The following is a 21,883-nucleotide window of genomic DNA, read 5'->3' on the forward strand; positions in this document are numbered from 1 at the left end:
CTATAGTCAAACGCGCTTAAATAGTAAAATGCGAAGTACAAACGATTTTGATTCGTTACATTCAATGAGTTCATTATGTTTTAATACTTCATTGTTAAGTGTGAATTCGTTATAAACGTGGTTTCTGTAACCATGTCTAACTGTATTATCATGCTACACAGAGCAATTACCCCAATAAAGTACAGCTGACTGTTTTACACTGTAGTGTGTTTTTATTCTCATATTACTTTACTTACTTAATCCTCTTCGTGCTAGGAAGTACATAAGGCCTTCACTGAGGATCGCCATCTCTGTCTGTCTGCTGCCATGTTCTGAATCCGGCCCCAAGTCCATCCACACTCCTTCATCTCTTTCTCTACTGATCGCCGCCATGTTTCCTTTGATCTCCTTCTATTTCTCTTTCCTGCTAGTGTCCATCTCATGGCGATCTTTGGGATTGATGTTGCTCCCATCCTGTGGACATGTCCGATCCATTTCCATCGTCTCATCTTGATCATCTCAGATATTGGTGATGTTGACGTTCTCTGATATAGATCTTTGTTGCTGATGGTGTTGGGCCAGAAGACCTTCAGAATCCGTCGTAGGCATTTGGTCTGGAAGACATCCAGTCTGTGGACAATACCTTTGGTCACTTTCCACGACTCGGCACCATATAGGAGGACTCCAATGATGTTACTCTTGAATATCCTGATCTTGGTCTTGATGCTGATGGCTGTTGACTTCCAGATGTTCCTCAGGCTTGCGAGGGTTGCTCTTGCTTTGGCTATTCTGCTCTCTACATCAGATGTTGAATCCCCATCGGCTGTGATCTTACTACCGATGTAAACAAACTCTGAGACTTCCTCTACTATGTTGTTCCCAATATTCACTTCTCTTTCTGTTTTGTTGTTAACTTTCATGATCTTCGTCTTTCCGGCGTTGATGTTGAGACCTATCTGGCTGCCGTAGTTTGTCAAGTCGGTTGTCTTCCCTTGGATGTGTTGGAAACGGTGAGCTAGGAGTGCAATGTCATCTGCGAAGTCTAGATCTTCTAGAGACTTTTCAAATGTCCAAAGCAATCCCCTGTTGTTCTAACTGGTTGTCTTCTTCATCACCCAGTCAATACACATCACAAAAAGTAGGGGAGATAGTAAACATCCCTGTCTCACTCCAGTCTGTAGTGGGAAGCTGTTCGTGAGGTTTGTGCCACAGATCACTCTGGCCTGGAAGTCCTGATAGAGCATCTTGATGATGGATATGATCTTGTCTGGTATTCCGTAGTGTGCCATGATCTTCCACATTGCAGGTCGATGGATACTGTCAAATGCCTTGGCGAAGTCTATGAATTTGGCATATACTGTGGCGTTCCATTCGTTACTCTGCTCCATAATCTGTCTCAATGTGAAGATATGGTCTGCGCATGACCTTCCTCTCCGAAACCCTGCCTGCTCATTCCGTAGGAGAGGGTCCACCATGTCTGTTATTCTGTTCAAGATGACTCTGCAGAGGACCTTGCTTGTGATGGACAGTAGCATGATTCCCCTCCAGTTGTTGGTGTCTATCAGGTCTCCTTTCTTGGGCAGCTTCACAATCAGGCCAATTTTCCATTGGCTGGGTGCTGTCTCTGTCTCCCAGATGTTCTGCAGGATATCCGTCAGTACTCTTGGTGTTACCACGTCCTCTGCTTTCAGCATCTCTGCGTGTACCTGGTCACATCCCGGTGCTTTTCCATTTTTGAGGGTCCTGATGGCTTTGGTGACCTCTTCCAGTGTTGGTTTATCAGTGTTTATATCCAGGACTTCATCCGAAGGGCTGGTCTCTGCTTCTGTTGATGGGTCCTCTCTGTTGAGCACTCGTTCAAAGTGTTCCTTCCAACATGTTAGCTCCTCTTCCGTACAGCTTGTCAGTTCCCCATCCTGTTTCCTGACTGGTGTTTCTGCATTCTTGAAGCCTCCGCTGAGAGATTTGCCCATATCCTTTCTAGCAGCTGCATCCTCTGCACCAGTAGCTAACCTCTCTATGTAGTCCTTCTTGTCCTTCTTTGCGCTCTTCTTGACCTCTTTGTCCTGTTGAGAATATGTTCTCTTCAAGCCCTCCTTCGGCCTTGGTGACTTAGTTGACAGAAGCTTGCTCTTCGTAGCTTTTCTCCTCACCATCATATCCCAGGTCTTGGCTGATATCCATTCTTCTTTCTTCTTCCTTCTCAGCCCAAGTGCCTCCTGTCCTGCTTCCATCATCACTGTGTTGAAGTCATCTAGGTCGAGTTGCTGTTGATCTTGTAGGACCTCGAATCTGTTCCTGACTTTCAGCTGGAATGCTCTCATTATCACTGGATCTTTCAGTTTCTGCACATCAAGAAGCAGTGATCGTTGTTCCCCTTTCTTGGCTTTCCTCAACTTCAGTTTCAGCTTTGTCAGGATAAGAGAATGGTCACTTCCAGCATCAGCTCCCCGTAAAACTCTTACATCTTGTAGTGTCCCTCTCCATCTCTTGTTTATCAGGACATGGTCTATCTGATTCCTGGTCTGTCCATCTGGCGATGTCCACGTCCATTTGTGGATGTTCTTGTGCTGGAAGATGGTGCCTCCAATGACCAGGTTATTGTCATCGCAGAAGTTGACAAGTCTGCTTCCATTGTCATTGATGATACCACATCCTTGTTTTCCCATCACCCGTTCTTTTCCTTCGTTGTTTGTCCCAACTTTTGCATTGAGATCTCCTAATAACAGAAGCACGTCGTGGACTGGTGTCTCTTCCACTGTCTTCTGAAGTTGGTCGTAGAATGCCTCTTTCTCTTCCTCCTCGGAGTCTTCTATAGGAGAGTAGCAGATAACGACTGTCAGCTTGGCATACTTTGAGTGAAATCTTGAAGTCAGAATTCTGTCACTCACTGGCTTCCATCCAATCATGCATCTACTGAGTCTTCTGTTGGTTATAAGACCTACTCCTCTGCTATGATGGTCATCCTTCCTTCCTGAATAAATGATGGAATGTCCCGTAGCTAGCTTCTGGGATCCACTTCCAGTCCACCTCGTTTCGCAAACTCCTAGCATCTCGATGTTATTCAACTCCATCTCCTTGAAGACTTGTGCTAGCCTTCCTGTTTGGTAGAGGGTGCGTACGTTCCAACATCCAACTCTACATACGTCTTTAGGGGTGAGAACGTCTGCCGTCTGGATGTCAGTGTCCTGTCGGCTTTGGCTGTCATCCGTCATGGATCCAGTATCCTGGGTAGCGTCTATTTTCTCCCCAGTTCTAAGTTCCTCGGTGTTGGTTTCTGTAGCGGGTTTGGTTTTTTACAAGGCAGGGTTGCTGGCCCTGCGCACAACCCTCCTCCTTTCTCATCCGGGCTTGGGACCGTCCATGGCGGAGTTTTATTCTCATATTGGTCATATACAATATATTATAATAACAAGAGGCCCATGGGCCACATCGCTCACCTTAGTCACCTTGGTCCATATCAGAAGATTTTCCATATCTATTTGCATGTAAAACCGTAGTCCCTATTATGGCCCAAACCTACCCCTGGAGGCCATGGTTTTTGCAAACTTGAATGTACACTATGTCAGAAAGCTTTCATGTAAATATGAACTTCTTTGGCCCAATGGTTCTTGAGAAGAAGATTTTTAAAGATTTTTCCTATATATTTGTATGTAAAACTTTGACCTCCTATTGTGGCCCCATCCGACCCCCGGGGGGCATGATCTTAGCAATTTATAATCTGCACTATATCAGGAAGCTTTCATATAAATCTCAGCTTTTCTGGCTCAGTGGTTCTTGAGAAGAAGATTTTAAAAGATTTTTCCTATAAATTTGTATGTAAAACTTTGATGCCCCCCTTGAGGCCCCATTCAATCCCCGGGGTCCATGATTTTAACGAACTTGAATCTACACTATATCAACCCCCCCCCCCAAAAAAAAAACCCAAAAAAAACAAAACAAAAAAACTTTGACCCCTTATTGTGACCCCATCCAACCCCCGGGGGCCATGTTTTTAACAATTTAGAATTTGCATTATATAAGGAAGCTTTCATATAAATCTTAGCTTTTCTGGCTCAGTGGTTCTTGAGAAGAAGATTTTAAAAGATTTTCCCTATATATTTGTATGTAAAACTTTGACCCCCTATTGTGGCCCCATCCGACCCCCGGGGGCCATGATTTTAACAATTTAGAATTTGCATTATATAAGGAAGCTTTCATATAAATCTCAGGTTTTCTGGCTAAGTGGTTCTTGAGAAGAAGATTTTTAAAGATTTTCCCTATATATTTGTATGTAAAACTTTGATCCCCTATTGTGGCCCCATCCTACCCCCCGGGGGCCATGATTTTAACAATTTAGAATCTGCATTTTATAAAGAAGCTTTCATATAAATCTCAGCTTTTCTGGCTCAGTGGTTCTTGAGAAGAAGATTTTTAAAGATTTCCCTATATATTTGTATGTAAAACTTTGACCCCCTATTGTGGCCCCATCCGACCTCCGGGGGCCATGATTTTAACAATTTAGAATTTGCATTATATAAGGAAGCTTTCATATAAATCTCAGCTTTTCTGGCTCAATGGTTCTTGAGAAGAAGATTTTTAAAGATTTTCCCTATGTATTTGTATGTAAAACTTTGATCCCTTATTGTGGCCCCATCCGACCCCCGGGGGCCATGATTTTAACAATTTAGAATTTGCATTAAATAAGAAAGCTTTCATATAAATCTCAGCTTTTCTGGCTCAGTGGTTCTTGAGAAGAAGATTTTTAAAGATTTTCCCTATATATTAGTATGTAAAATTTTGACCCCCTATTGTGGCCCCATCCGACCCCCGGAGGCCGTGATTTTAACAATGTAGACTTTGTATTATATAAGGAAGCTTTCATATAAATCTCAGCTTTTCTGGCTCAGTGGTTCTTGAGAAGAAGATTTTTAAAGATTCTCCCTATATATTTGTATGTAAAACTTTGACCCCCTATTGTGGCCCCATCCGACCCTCGGGGGCCATGATTTTAACAATTTAGAATCTGCACTACCTAATAAAGCTTATCTATAAATTTCATCTTTTCTGGCTCAGTGGTTCTTGAGAAGAAGATTTTTTAATGACCCTACCCTATTTTTACCTTTTCTTGATTATCTCCCCTTGGAAGGTGGGCTGGCCCTTTATTTTAACAATTTAGAATTCCCTTTACCTAAGGATGTTTTGTGCCAACTTTGGTTGAAATTGGCCCAGTGGTTGTTGAGAAGAAGTTGAAAATGTGAAGTTTACAGACGGACAGACGGACGGACAGACGGACGGACGGACGCCGGAATACGGGTGATCAGAAAAGCTCACTTGAGCTTTCAGCTCAGGTGAGCTAAAAACTATTATGTAAATGTACACATTCTAACATATAGATCTACCCCATAACTTTAAAGGGCTTGTATTTAACTTTCATTGGTTCTTGTAACTGAGTTCAACCATTCAAGTAATTTTACTTGATATTTTGAGATAGTTATATTCTAAGTTCACAAAGACCTAGTATGCTAAAAGAGACATATCTTGAAGATATTTCATACCTTAGAGTACAAATTGGACAGGTGCTTTAGTTATTAACATGTCTGTATCGTTAATTTCACCTTGAAAGAAGAGGGGAAGTTTTAAACTATCAAATAAAAGTAAAATCTTGTAATTTGTATCAAAATCAAAGAAGTTGAGTGACTGAGTTGTTTTATATTGATATTTTTAATAGATTGATATCTGGAACATCCAGCTGATACATAATTATATTGTAACTGGAAGGGGGAAAATCCAGTCAAATCCCGGTCTGGTCCGTTGCGTTTTATCCCTTCCTGTTACATTTGGTGCCGTACACCAGCTGCCCCTGGAACTGACAAGTAAAAATGCCTGTCAGGAGATAAAGATCTTGGGTTGATATCTTCAGGTGTGAAGACATTTAAGGAGGGAGGGATGTAGCGGTCAGCCTGGTTCGATCGACGGTGGCCAGATAGCTCAGTTGGGAAAGAGCACCTGACTAGAGATTCAGGGGACCCGGGTTCGAATCCCGGTCTGGTCTGTTGCAATTTCTCCCCTCCTGTTACACAGAGAGACAATTGAATACACTGCTTGTTAGGCCTATACATATCATGAGATCTATTAGTTGTAATGTGCTTATAATAAGATATCGTAAGATGTAAGCATAATGTACATGTATATATTTAGATTATCTAGATTAGGGGACAAAACTCTTAATGTCAATCGTTTCATTGTACTGATAATTTATGCATGATATTATGTATACTATATTAATATGAAATGGTATTTATGTGTGTTTATCTGTTATAGGGCCGATTTTTAAATGTATGTATAGACCATATTGCACCGAAAAATAAATGAATGAACCGAAGTCAGGAGTTTGGTGTTGTACTTAATTCAGACATGCTAAATCCAGTAGAAATAGAAAATTATTGAGAACTAATTGCAACAAAATGTATCTTAACGGAAAAATGTACCTTGGTATATCATATTTAAACACCCGAAAGTTTAGAAAAATCATATTTAATGGGGGAAGATTATGAATATTCATTCAAAAGTTGGTAATTTCGACATTCAAAAGTATGGCCAGTCGTCGCTTCACATACGCGTCTTTGTAACACACGACGACGATGTATAACACACGAGAATGAAAATAAAACCCTTCAAGTAGGTACATGTACCAACAAGAGGCCCATGGGTCACATCGCTCACCTGAACAGCAGAAAATTCCTAGCCATAGACAAGGTTGGTTCAGAATTTTTTTTTTTTTCAAAGATAACGCCTAAACAAACGTAATTATCAAACTTGACTACAAATTCATTAATCACCACAAGCCTTTGTAAATGGATATGACATTCCATATTAATATTTCATCTAAAGGTGCTTTGTGCCAAGTTTGGTTCCATACACACTCGCATGTATAACTTTGATTCCTATTGTGGCCCCACAATAATTCAAACCCCAGGGGTCCTGATTTTTACAAACTTGACTCTCCACTTTGTTAGGAAGCTTTCAATTAAAGAAGGTATTGCACGTCTCATGTTAATTTCCCTAGAGGTGTTGCATGAAAGATCGAAAAATCTAAGTTATTTAAATATATGACAAAACCAATTGGAACGTATGTCTTAATTCAATAATTTTTGAAAATAAGTTTAAAAGACGTGTATTGACAACATTAGCCAAAATATTTCGAGTTTAAATCAAACAATAAGCGACTTATATGCTTTTTAGCGTTAAAATGGAGGGGTATCCCCGAATTTTAGAAAAACTGCCTCTGTGAAACAAAATAAATTTAGCATGAGCATGTTCTTCGAGTTTTCCTCTAAAAAACTGTCGTTTTGAAATTTTGTTTCATGAGGGCATTTTTTTTGTAAAATTAAAAAAAAAAAACGAAACGATTTCACTAGTATTATTTTCAACTTTACCTGTACGTTAATTTTCCTCTGTAATGAATGGTCTACTGCGTGGTCCAGTGGATAAGGTCGTCGACTCATAAATGTAAAGATGTTTTCTATTTTTAAAACGACCGAGTTCTATGGCAAGCCCTTTTACTATTTATTCGTAAAATAAGATATCTCTTTAAATAAGAGCGATATCTCTATTGGTTAAAGAGATATCTCTGTAAGCTGGAGAGATATCTTTTACGCTAGGGAGATATCTCTTTAACCAAATGAGCTATCTCTTTACGCTTGAGAGATATCTCTTTCTCTGAGAGATTTGAGAGATATCTCTCAAAGCTAGAGAGATATCTCTCAAAGAGAAAGAGATATCTCTCTATTGTAAAGAGATATCTCTCTATCGGTGTAAAAAGAGATATATCTTTTTAAAGTTAGAGAGATGTCTCTTTAAATTTTCAAAAAGAGATATCTCTTTAACCTAGAGAGATATCTCTTTAGATTTTTTCCCCGGTGATCATAATGACTTCTCCCTGTTGCATTGTCATTGAAATGATGTAACTCTATTTTTTAACCAAGCAAAATACTTCTAGTTTACAAATGGCGGGAAAGGTTGAAGAGGTTGTTGGGGGTAACAATGTCAAGTTGCCGAGAGGCGAAATCTAGTCTAGCTTGTATATTTCATCAATTTATTGTCTTTGTTTTTTGTTACCTGTACATGTATACATTTCACATGCGGTAAAAGCAAACTTTTCCCTCGGGATTGCAGCCATCAGGGTATTGCTAAAACGTGGAACGGAATTTAAGAATTCGAATGATTAATGTAGATAAGATAGCGGTAAAAATCGGGAGGGGGGTGATTCATTTTGATTAAAATCAACAATTTGGGAATTGTTTACAAGCAATAAAACAACTTTATCTTAAAATTTCGCATTTACTGGATTCTGAGGATTACTTCCTGTTCTCTCTGTAATTTCTGCATCCCTTGTTCATAATAAGCCTTTTGATTTTGCAAAATGTTGGTCTTCTCATAACATTATTGCATAATATATGTTCCGTTCCGTTCCGTCTTCCGTTCCATTTTCCGTTCCGCGTTTTAGCAACACCCAAGCCATCATGGTAAGATTTGCTTTGGCGGGCTTCCGTTTTAGGGAGAATTCCTTAAGTATTCAAACTAATAAAAATATTGGAAAGAGATATCTCTTTCTCTTTGAGAGATATCTCCTTTTCAATGATTAAAGAGATATCTCTCATACTTTGAGAGATATCTCTCTAGGAATTCTTAGAGAGATATCTCCTTAAGTGAAAGAGATATCTCTTTAAGTGAGAGATCCTATATCCCTTTAAGTGAAAGAGATATCTCTTAAAGTATAAGAGATATATCTCTTAGTGAAAGAGATATCTCTTAAAGTGAAAGAGATATCTCTCTAAGTGTAAGAGATATCTCTTACAGTAAAAGAGATGTCTCTTTAAGTGTAAGAGATATCTCTACAAGTAAAAGAGATATCTCTCTAAGTGAAAGAGATATCTCTCTAAGTGAAAGAGATATCTCTCTAAGGGAACGAGATATCTCTCTAAGTGAAAGAGTTATCTCTTATTTGGAGAGATATCTCTTAAGATTAAGAGATATCTCTCATTTTAAAGAGATATCTCTTTAAAATAAGAGATATCTCTTTGATTTAAAGAGATATCTTATTTTTCGAATAAATAGTAAAAGGGCTTGCCATAGAGTTCGACTCCCTCACGAACATATTTTTTTTTTTCATATTCCTTTTCCATCTAGATCTTTCTTCTTATTAATTGAAACAAGCTTCTAGTTTTTATAAATGTTTCATATCAAATCTATGTTTATTACCGTGTTCCGAGTTTGAAATTTAAGCTTCCAACCTGGACACTGTTTAGTTCGTGAATAAGACTCTCAACAAACACGCCGAATACAGCATGCAATACCTGTGTTTTAATAGTCAAGGCTGCTAGCGAGAACTTGTATGTTTTTCTGAATGAAAGTTGTTGACAAAGGCATGGTGCCTTTTACGAAAAATCGTTGTGAACTTTGCAAAGCTTTGGAGAAAAACTTTAAGGCCAAACGAGGTAAATAACCGTTAAACAGTTTGAGATTATATATGTATTCCAGTAACAAATTCCTATGTTGAATCAAATTTTACAGGTGCATGTACTTTGAATAATGTTGAATTTTATTAATGCGTATTAAACTTACCATATATTGTTTTGTGGCCAGAGTCATGTACAGTTGCCAATTGTTGGTTGTAGAAAATAAAACATACGAGTATAAGAGCTTTTGGACTGTAGTAGTATAGAATATTAAATATCACTCGTAACATGTAACCGTATACATTGTAGCTGATACTCAGGAAAAAAGAAGACAATTTAATTTTCACGATTTCAAAAATTATGTTTAGACTACATGTATAATGTATTGACACATAAAATGTATTACACTTGTCCATAGTACTGGGGAATCCTTCAGATATTTAAATGGCAAATGCGCAATGAGTATAAATATGAATGAAGGTCAGTTCTACGTCACGAATGTTGGCACAGGGCTCCGATTAGGGAAAATTCCCGCTTCTTTCAGTTTTCTGGCCCAGTGGTTCTTGGGACGCATATTTTTATATGACCCAACCCTATTTTTGAATTTTTGTGATTACCTCCCCTTTGAAGGGGACATGGCCCTTCATTTGAACAAACTTAAATCATCTTCACCTTAGAATGATTTGTATCAAGTTTGATTGAAATTGGCCCAATTGCTAGAGAAGAAGATTTCCTATATATTAGCATGTGAAACTTTGACCCCCTAATGTGACCCCACCCAACCCTCGGGGTCCATGATCTGAACAAATTTGAATCTACTCTATATCAGGGGGATTTCACTTATATCTCCATTCTTATGGCCTGGTAGTTCTTGAGAAGAAGATTTTTAAAGATTTTCCCATATATACATGTATTCCCATGTAAAACTTAGATTCCCTATTGTGGCCCCACCCTATCCCTAGGGGTCATGACTGGGCTAGCGGTTATTGAGAAGGGCATTGTTAAATGCCCCCACCATATTTTTTGCATTTTTGTGATTATATCCCCTTTGAAGAGGGCGTGACCCTTCATTTCAACATACTTAAATTTCCTCACCTAAGGGTGATTTATTCTAAGTTTGATTGAAATTGACCCAGTGATTCTGGAGAAGATTTTTCTATATATCTGCATGTAAAACGTTGATTCTCTATTGTGGCCCCACCCTACCCCTGGGGGCTATGATCTGGACAAAGTTGAATTTACTCTGTATCAGGAAGCTTCGAGGTAAATCTCCACCCTTTTGGCCCAGTGGTTCGTGAGAAGATTTTGAAAGATTTTCTTTATATATGTAACCGAGCAGGAAGGCAGATGTTGGTTTTATTAATTTATTCAGTAGAAAATAAAGGCATTGACCTACAATAACAGATAGATAATATTACAAATCAAGAAAGAAAAACATAAGTGAAATATTACAATTTACGTACCCACAGTAAACGTTTTAGAAGCATACTGTACTTTACAAAAATATGTACATGTGTTCTGTAAATAATTTAGATTAAGATCTTACAGACTCATATAATCATTACGACTTTGAAAGCAAAATTACAATAAAGTAAAGAACTTGCAATCAAAATAAATACGTATATCGGCTCTTTATATGGAAATGAAACATATACTTTAATATAGAAATAACATACCATTAGATGCGGAAGATATCAGCTGGTTGTAACTCTTCAAAACGTATTACTGCTCTAACTACATAGGTAAGCGCGGTAGATTTATATATATACTGAAATACTATTATTGGATAAAGAAATATGAAATGACCAATGAAATCAAAGAACCAATGAAATAACAGAATAAAACTTAACTCAGCCAACAGATGCGCAATTGAACTTACGGTAAAGTGAAATTTAAGATTGTATTTAGCAAAACGATAAATGAAAAATATCAAAACGAATAAATACATATAGAAATTCATATTTATACTATCACATATATTCACGCGTATATTGACCTTGATTCCCTATTGTGACCCCAACATCAGTCATTCACTTTGAAGTGTAGATTCTCTATTTGATTGGAAAAGTAAACAGTTCCAATTTTGAATTATACACATGTATGTTAGAGGAGTTCAGGGCCGTAAATTACATGGAGGCGGAGGAGGCAGCTGCCTCCTCCAACTTTTGAGCCAAAAAAAATTAAAATTTAAAGTTCATTAGAATTTATGTTGTTTCCAATAACTAAGAACATGATACCTCCCTTAAAAAGCATTCCAAATCTTTCTTTTAGAATGAGTTAGTCAAGTAACATCTTAGAAGGCCCTAGAATCAAGGATTTTGCACGAAACGTGTTCAGTGTGCACAAAATGTGCTCAGCGTCTGGGGGCCTGGGCGGCCCCCAGACCCCCGCCTAATTTCCTGCCTCCTCCAAATTGAAGGTTAATTTACGGCCCTGGAGTTGTATCACAAATGTATGAAAGGATACGAAAAATGAAATATTTTGCATATAAAAACAACTTGAAAACGGCAACTGTTGTTTGACAGACACAATATTTTGAAAAATATGGAAATGGAATTTGAATAGAGGTTAACAGTTTTTGTAGGTTTTTCACTAAAAAGTAACATTTTGGACTTCAAGTTATAGCTTTCAAACACGTATTCACTAATCTTTTTTAGCGTTGATACAGGACATGCTGAATTATCAAAGGGTTTTAATCTAAACAGATTTCAATTGGAATTTCCAATTTGTCATCAATAAATGGTGTTGTAGTCTCAAAATACCAGCGTTCCCTTCAATATTTTAGCTCACCTGAAGGCTCAAGTGAGCTATTCTTATCACCTTTTGTCTGTCGCCCGTACGCCCGTCTGTCCGTAAACTTTTCACATTTTCATCTTCTTCTCCAGAACAACTGTGCCAATTTCAACCAAACTTGGCAAAAGGCATCCCTGAGTAAAGGGGAATCAAATTGGTTCAAATGAAGGGCCATGCTCCCTTCAAAGGGGAGATGATAACGAACGTGCAAAAATACGGTGAGGGCATTGAAAAATCTTCTCAAGAACCACTGGATCAGGAAATTTACATGAAAGCTTCTTGACATAGTGCAGATTCAAGTTTGTTAAAATCATGGCCCCGGGGGATAGGATGGGACCATAATAGGGGATCAAAGTTTTACATGGAAGTGTACAGTGTACATGTATAAAGGAAATCTTTAAAAATCTCCCCCAGGAACCACTGGACCAGAAAAGCTGACATTTCATGAAACCTTCCTGACATAGCGCAGATTCAAGTTTGTTAAAATCACCCACCCACCCCAGGCCAAAATAAGGGATCAAAGATTTACATACAGAAATAGAGGTCAAATCTTTTTCTCAAGAACTACTAGGCCAGGAGAGTTCAAATTTACATGACAGCTCTCTGACTAAGTGCAGATTCAAGTTTGCTAAATCGTGTTCTTCAGGCGTAGGGTGGGTCCATAGTAGGGGATCAAAGTTTTTCATGGGAATATATAGGGAAAATCTTTAAAAATCTTCTTCTCAAGAACCATTAAACCAAAAAATGTTTAATTTACATGAAAGAGTCCTGATATATGCAAATTCAGGTTTTAAAGATCATGATCCCCGCGGCTAGGGTGGGGCCACAATAGGGGATCATTTAGATGCTAGATGCATTTAATATAAAAAGACATGTAGCATCTTGAGTAAATTAAGTTTTCAGTAAAAAGTTTTCACCACAACACCCTCCCCTATTAAAATAAGGTATGATAAATGTTAATCCAAATCGATCATCTCATTCTCACGACCAGTGGTGGACGACCAAATCGATATTAAATGCAAATACCAACAATACTATATACCGCAGTATATATTATACAGTATAATAGCTCACAGTTACACGTGTGATCTTGCAATATCACTTTAATCGTACATTAAACAGGGTCCATGGGAACTACGTTCACCTGAGTCACCTTGGCACTCCTGTTCTTCATCCGAAGATTTTTAAAAGATTATTTTTGTTAACCTTTTCATTCCCACAAAAAATTTCGACCCCATATCATGACCCCACTCTAGCCCCACGGGGTCATGACGTTGAATTTGAATCCACACAACACAGGAATGCATCGTAACAATGTTACTAACATGGCTTTTTTAATACTGTTGTGTTCTGGACAAGAAGATTTTTGTAAAAGATAGTTTTGCCTATATTCATGTACTATGTAAAAATTCGAGACCCTGATTCTAGCGTCAGTGTTACACCCGGGGTCCATAATTAGAAGGAAAAAAAGAAACAAGAGGCCCATGGGCCACATTGCTTACCTGAGTCATCTTGGCCCTGGTGTTCTTTAAAGGAATTTTTTTTTTTTAAAAGATCGATCTTCATGCACCCTCTTTAATCCCACATGACAAATTTTGATACTTATAACCCCATGGGGTTGTTACTTAGTTAAATTAGAATCCACACAACATGGGAATGCCTCAAAATCACATGACTAGCATGGTATTGTTGTTCTGGAAAAGAACATTTAAGAAGTATTTAAATTCCCCCCTACATTCATGTGTTCTGTAAAATCAGATCCCCGGTTTAAAGGGACTGGTTCACGATTTTTTATAAACATATTTTTCATTTTTGATGTTAAACATTAGAAATAAAACTCATTTAATGTTGACAGCCAAACTTTTGACCTTCTGAATGCAAGCAATATTTTAGCCTTAAATATGTGTTATGTAAACAAAGACTCGAGTCTTTTTATGTAAACAAACAAGTGAAATATTGATTTTGTAATATAATGCATCTTAATTTTGCATAGTCACAAATTTTAACTTTTAGATGACACATTTCACCTCAAAAATGCTTGAAATATGAAAGATATAATAATACTTTGATCGATATCCATTTCTTTTGAAAATTTCGCAAACAATAGCATACCGCAATCTTTGTTTACAAAACAAATAATAAACTCTCTAAAATGAGCTTCTGTGATGATGTATAACCTGAATTTTCATGTGAAATCTTTCAAACACATTAGACAGTAGATTTTGATCATTAAAAGTGAAAAACAAAATTTTGGGTAAAATCGTGAATCAGTCCCTTTAAGCTCCACTTTAACTCAGGGTCTGTGAGAAAAAACTTTTGCATATTGATGTGATTTAGTGTGGTCCTGTTACTCTGGAAGATTTTGTCCTCACACTCATGTAAAACTGTGACTTCCCTTTAGTCAAAATATGAATCTACATTACATTGGAATGCTTGCAATAACAATACAACTAATTAGTGGTCCTTGATAAGAAAATTTTCATGGATTACATATATTCCAATGTAAAACTTTGATGCCTCATCCTACCCTGGTCCGACGATGATTTGAAGAAAATTGAATCTGCATTTCCTAAGGATGCTTGCATAAAACGATGACAAATCAAAGCCCTGCTGGCCTTGAGAATATTTTTGTTAAAACAAGAGGTTCACGGGCCTTATCGGTCACATGAGTATTAGATAAAGCCATCACTAGCCCCAAGGGCTGTAAAATCTATGATACTGTAAACCAACCTTTATTCGCGTGTGAGAAAATTTCGCGAGATTAGCGAGAACCTCATCGTCGCTAACCAGTCGTTGAATATCTGTCAATGTTAATGAACAAGGCTCGATCGTGAAAATTTTCGTCGCGAACCAGTTTACCACATGTGAATCACGAAATAAAGTAGCCGCGAATAAAAGCTGGTTTACAGTTATTTTCCTGTTCTGTATATCTATGCTAAATTGTAAAATTCAGCAGGAATATAAAACAAGATGTCTTGTTAAAACACAAATGCTCCCCCCCCCCCGATGAAAAACTCTACATATAATATATGTTATCGATCGCTGGTGCCCAGATAGCTCTGTTGTAGAGTACCTGACTGGAGATTCAGGGAATTCGGGTCTGGTTTGGATAAAATATGTCAGATCTTGAGAAGATTTTTAAATGACATCATATTTTCTCCCCTTTGAAAAGGGTGTGACCCTTCATTTGAATAATTCGAATCCCCTTTACCCAAAGATGCCTAACGCCAAGTTTGGCGGAAATTAGCTAGAGGTGGTTCTGGAGTATAAGTTGAAATGTGTGATGTTTATGAACAGCTGGTCAGACAGAGGACACACAGAGATGGACACTGGACAACAGGTGATAAAAAGCTCACTTGAGCTTCAAATTCAAATGCTTTATTGACGATTACCAAATATGAGGCGTAGGCCTACATCCTAGATTAACATCATATAATAGTATATATATAACATAATACACATTTTCAGATCAACCACAATTGTCCTGATTTCTCAATTCAGTGTACCTTAGATTAAAACACTCAAATATTGACAAAAATGCTTTGTGAATGTATAATTTTCAGGATTCATGAGGCTTTTTATGGAATTTGCATTCAAATATCCCAAATGTTCTGAATATTTATTCCTTAAGTGATCGTATTTTGTACAAAACAATAGGAAGTGTTTCTCATCTCAACTCCATTCAAGCAGAATTTGCAAAATCTATTATGAAACAGGGTTGGTTAGTACTGTCACAAGAAAAACACCAAACTCCTGGCTTAGGTTCATCTATTTATTTAAAATGTATATTTTTGGCCCTATAACAAATAAAACATACATAAATATCATTTCATAATAATATATAGCACGCATGAATTATCAGTCACAATGAAATGATTTGACATTAAGAGTTTTATCCCTTAATCTAGATAATCTAAATATGTACATTATGCTTACATCTCACAATATTTCATTATGAGTACTATGAAACTAATAAATGTCATAATATATAATAGGCAATACATTCCATTACCTCTCTATGGGACAGAGCCCAGTGCATATACTAACCTATCAACTGGATGTTCCAGAAATAAATCTGTCAATAAAAATACATAATCTTGGGACCATTATTTATATTTAATCAGTATAAAACCACTTATTCCAAATCCTTTGACTTTAGTATGAATTACAAGGTTTTACTTTTATTTGATAATTTAAACTTACACCCTTCTTTCAAAGTGAAATTAATTATACAGACATGTTAATAAAGAAGTTAATACTTACTGTCCAGTCCGTATAAAGTCTAAAATATCATAAATGTCTTAAATATATCTTGTCAGCAAATTAGAACTTTCTGTCAACTTGCTATGAATGCTATCTCAAAGTCTCTAGGAAAAGTACCTGAATAAAACTCAGTCACAAGAACCAATGAAAGTTCAATACAAACCCTTTCAACTTGACCACATGACCACCCACTTTTATGGGGTGGATCTATAAGTTAAAACGTGAACATTCTGCATGATAGTTTGATTTTTATTTTTTTTTTTATAATTAAGATAAAACACACACTACTACAATTAGATCGTGGAAGTGGATGTGTGCAGTATCTCCCATCCTCAATATTCATGAGCTTATAGCTATTTAAAGACTGTAAATTGGTCCAGTTGTTATCTTAAGGAGATTTTTAAATGCCACAATTTTTTTTTACTAACCATTCAAATTATCTCCACTTCAATAAGACTGCTATGCATAGCCATATCCTCTGTCGCCGTAAAAAAAATTGAACAAAAGTCCCATAACTCCTGTAAAATTTTAAAAATCAAAATGGCGGTGGAATATAGATTATATAATATAGGTGATTATATTTAGAATATGTTATCGTGACTAAAAACCTTGCTAAAATTTAACAAAAGCCGTACAGCAGTTTCTGAGGAGTTGTGTACCCAAATAGTTCCTACAGTGTAGCATGTGCAAACTCACCATAGTCCAATAACCCCTGTAAAATTTGTCAAATCAAATACAGGGCACCGTTAAATGATACGCCCGCATACATTACTGACCCAGGAATTAAGCAAGAAGTAAGAAAGAATTATCCATAAAAGGATTTCGTCCGAGTTGCAATAACAATGTATTTTGCATTAAACAATTCAAGTCCAAGGGTTGCAGCTCCTTCAAATAATAGTGGGACAGCATTCCCCTTGTAATATGCACATCTACACATTGTGATCTTCCTTTGTACTAAGTATCATTGAAATCCCCAAAGGGTTTAAGAGGAGTTGCAAAGACAAGGTACTTGCATAAAATAAATCTAAGGAAGAGTTGCAAAAGTATTTTGAATAGAAAAAAACCAAGTCCAAGGTCCGTAACTCCCTTAAAAAAACATTGGACAGCATCCCCCTTGCAATATGCACAGCTCCACATTGTGATCTTTCTTTGTATTAAAATTCATTACAATCTCCCAAAGGATTTAGGATTGATTGATTGTATCTTGCTTAACGTATCTCTCGAGATTTTTTCACTAATATGGAGACGTCACCAAGACTGATGCAGGGCTTCAAATGTAGGCCTTTGCTCGAGACTTGGACCTTTGAGCAGTGAGAGTTCTTTAGCGTGCCACACCCACTATGACTCAGGGCATCCGTTTTTAAGTTAATCTCCGAGGACCCGTGACATTCACACTTGATGCCAAGCGTTTGGCAATGGAACTGTCACTACCTGTTTTCACGACTTAGGTCTGTCGCGGCCGGGATTCGAACCCCAGCCTCCCGAATGTGGGGCGAACGCTCTAACCCCTAAGCTACCGCGGCGGTCCCAAAGGGTTTAGGAGAAGTTGCAATGACAAAGTATTTTGAATAGAAAAAAATTAAGTCTCAGAGCCACAATTCCTTTTAACACTGGACAACATTCCCTTCCAATATGCACAGCTCCACATTGCGATTTTTCTTGTACCAAGTTTCATCAAAATCCCCAAAAGGGTTTAAGAGTTGCGAAGACAAAGTTAAAGGGACAAACGGACAATAGTGGTACAGCATTTTTATGAAGGCGTATAAAAAAGGCAGCACAATATGACAAACTACGTATGGTGACTAACAATCATACAAAATCCGTTGTCAGAGCAGTTTTGGAGGAGTTGAATCCGCAAAGACAAGTGTGCAGTCACTGGTATTTCTTTGTCCACTTTCGCATTGTGGCATGGGACAGAGAAGAGCAATGCACTTCATTTAAATCCTTTTTACCCAAGCATGCTTTGTGGCAAGTTGGCTGAAATTATTCCTGTGGTTCTTGAGAAAAAAATCAAAAACATTAGAAGACTGACGCCAGACAAAATGTGATCAGAAAAACTCACTTGAGCTCTCAGCTCATGCAAGCTAAAACAGATCCAGAATTTTCATATCAAAAGTTCTTTGTGTATGTATTGCTAACAAAAACTCAGAGAATGAAATTTGATGATGAACATTCAGTTTATTATTGTAAGAACATCTAGAGTCACAAATATAAAGCTATACAGTTGACAAATGTACAGAAGTCAAGCATCAGCTTCATAAAGCAAGAGAAACAGCTAGTTACACAAGGTGTACAGCTGGTATGTAGAGAGAAGACGAATTATCTAATTTCAAATGTCTACAACAAATCAAATGTGAGTATTCATGAAAAATAGTTGGACAAACTTGCATTCAAAATTCAATTAATGGAAATCTATAATCACTACCAGCCAAAGGTTATTACAGAATAGTATTTCAAAAATGTTTCAACTGCTCCACTTTTTAAACCAGCATATAAATCAGTGACATTTTCTAGACTCATCATATAAAGGTCAGAATTCTACACCACAATGGTATGTACAGTGATATCAATACATTGACCTAGTTACGTGATCTGTTATTTTCACATTCGACTCTGTAACAAATTTTCCAGAACTTTATAACCTATAAATGTGTCTATTTACAATATGCAAATCTTTCTCCATTTCAAATGTTTCTTCTTCAAAACGCCACTAACTTTTATGTACAGCCATCACAAGGTTTTGCATCACAATAAGAATAAGATATACTACTACTAAGTATTCAGCAGACGATAATGATTATAAAAAATCTTTGCTTTAATCTGGTGATAAACACCAATTTAAATGTCATACATGTTTACTTTTTTATAACCTTGAAGAATCCTTACGGTACTCATCATAAACTTCAGCAACAAAGACTAGAATGTACACTGCATTACTAAATATTCAAACTAACAATATGCATTTGTAACAAAATATTTATGATTTGCAGCTTTGAGATGTACATCTATTCTGCACATGTGCTATATTTATTTTATTCTGAAAGAAGAGTTGATTTCCAATTAAATTAGAAGAAAACATTTTCTATAAACTTTTCAATATACAAATAAGCATCTCTAATGCATACAACAACCATATCAAAATGTGCCTGACATGAATTATTTGCTATATATATAAATAGCAATATCTTCCCTACAATATATCTTACTTGAAATACACAGCCACAATTCAACATTTGTATATCAATAGAGAACTATATTAAACAGCATTTCATAAGCAATGCTACCACATTAAATATTGAGTAATTTCACATACCTAATTGCAATATATAGTTTAGACTACTAACCACCATGTACAAACACAAGCAGTGGAAGTTTGCTTTGTATATACAACAGTAATGTTTAAAAACGTGCATGGAAGTCACTCTACTGATGTTTTTCTTTCGGTATCATCTATATTATGCAATGAATGTCATGACTGCTCACAATAACTGGATTCTTCTTACAATCGGCTCAATACTTCATTTTGTTCAACATTACTGAATGACAGTCATTTCAACTGAGATCAGGAGTCCTATTAAAGGTGCATATAACTTATCATAAGTACATTCCGGGGACTTGTGATGTCTTCTCGTAATGATCATAAAAATTCCAATATTGCTTTTGATCTTTTGAAAAAGTGTCACTAAAATTAGCATGTTAAAGGCTATGTAACATCCATGGATTTGAATTATGGGACATGCTTGCTTCGAGACATTTTTAAAAAATCCCTTCTAGGTTGTAAAAATAATTACAGGATGTACATACAAAAACCGACACTATGGCACATATATATGTATGTATGTATGCAGCCATCAACTGACAACTTACAATGGTGTAAGCATACTGTACAATGTTGAAACAGAACAGTAACGTTAACAAAACAATAGCACTTCATAAGGAGATAGCTGTAGAGAAACAAAATACTGGACAATTCAACATCTTACCCCACAAACCATTTAACAAAATATACATGCATTCTGAGTAACTAATGAATATGTGTTTTACATAGTACTTAATATAACACAAACTGCAAAGTCTAGGTGGGGAAAATGAGGCATTTATTGGACTGCTAATCTCATCCACACTTCAAGAATATTTCAACTTCCAATGTACATGCTATAGTTATACATTTACACAATACTATAATCACAAATTACTTTGAAAAACAAAACTATATATGTAGCTTGCCTGATGCAGTCAATGCACATATGAATATTGGACAAGTTTCTGGTGACAACACACAACTGATTAAATTACAGTCCACAAAAAGCTACATGTTGTTGATAAATTATTAATTATTCCTAGCAGCATATCTACAGTTTCTTCTCCTTTTTCTTCAAAAAGGGAACCTTTGCCTGCACCCTGTTAATTTGAAAAAAGAATATTTAGCCATTTCAGAAGAGTATTAAAACTACATAACTTTCATTTAAAATTACATAACTTTTCATTTAATCAATGCTTTCATCAAGCTTTCCAATGCAACACCTAATGCCTGTGCACAACAACAAAAGTATTTTCCTTTCCACCTGAGAAGATATTTCTCATACTGTGTCTCTTTGATTAGATATTTCTCATACTGTGTCTCTTTGATAAGATATTTCTCATACTGTGTCTCTTTGATAAGACAATTTTAATATCACTTACTGTTTCCACATATTATCTCTGTGTGTGCGTGCAAGATCAACGTAGTGATCAATCTGAACCTGAAATTAAAGCCAAACTTGAATGAAAAAATATCCCAATGATTATGTATGTCACAAAACTATACACAGCCCCCTTTAAACATTTAAATAAGGCTCGTGTCATGTTTTTGTTTACATACAGATTGCTTAATAGAAAATAACATGTTTAAAACAAAATGAGAAGTGCAAAACACTAGAAACTATTTAACTGTGTTCAGAATTGTAATTTTAAAAAATCTGCATTAAACGAAACTTTCACTAGTATATTTAACTTATGTAAACAAAAACAGGGCACAAGCCTTGTTTATATAACAAAGAATTGTGAGCTCTGTATCTCCCATGTACCCTGACAAGCAACATTCAAATTTTTTGCTGATCATTAGAAATACCTTAGTTAAGCATACTAGACATAAACATAGAAAAATAAAATTTGAAAATGTTCAGCTCAAATCGTGTCCATGCCCCTTTAAAAAAGGTTAAAACCTCAGAAGTGTAAAGTCATTTATTCATCCATACTATATGTATCAGTGACTTCTTGATTATATAACAAAGTATTGTTAAGAAGAATCGTATTATTTTAAAAGTATCAGTATGGTATTGTTTCATCTTTAACAGTATCCAACCCTAATCATATATATTTCAATGTCAAACTTTGATCTCCTATTGAGGCACCATCCTTACCCCCCC

At 36.5% G+C, this 21,883-nt stretch overlaps 2 protein-coding genes across 16 annotated transcripts in view; both read right to left on the bottom strand.

The window, feature by feature from the left end:
- Positions 1-251: 251 nt before the first annotated feature.
- On the bottom strand, positions 252-899 carry LOC130055045 (uncharacterized). The gene has a single exon (XM_056166216.1). The coding sequence runs from the start codon at positions 897-899 to the stop codon at positions 252-254; it is 648 nt and encodes a 215-aa protein (XP_056022191.1).
- Positions 900-18,633: 17,734 nt separating this feature from the next.
- The window catches only part of LOC125649779 (reticulon-1-A-like), a 35,753-nt gene continuing 32,503 nt past the window's right edge, over positions 18,634-21,883 (bottom strand). For all 15 annotated transcript variants that reach the window (XM_048877543.2, XM_048877536.2, XM_048877548.2 and 12 more), the window contains 2 exons: positions 21,159-21,217; positions 18,634-20,876 (listed from right to left, as the gene is read on the bottom strand). In XM_048877543.2, coding sequence (XP_048733500.1) covers positions 20,828-20,876; positions 21,159-21,217 — 108 coding nt within the window. In that variant the 3' untranslated portion in view covers positions 18,634-20,827. The remainder of the gene's footprint in view (positions 20,877-21,158; positions 21,218-21,883) is intronic.

This window comes from Ostrea edulis, chromosome 5 (assembly GCF_947568905.1).
Source record: "Ostrea edulis chromosome 5, xbOstEdul1.1, whole genome shotgun sequence".
Classification (NCBI taxonomy): domain Eukaryota; kingdom Metazoa; phylum Mollusca; class Bivalvia; order Ostreida; family Ostreidae; genus Ostrea; species Ostrea edulis.

Coding starts and splice junctions, on each gene's coding strand:
- LOC130055045 (XM_056166216.1), bottom strand. CDS start 899: ATGAAAGTTAACAACAAAACAGAAAGAGAAGTGAATATTGGGAACAAC.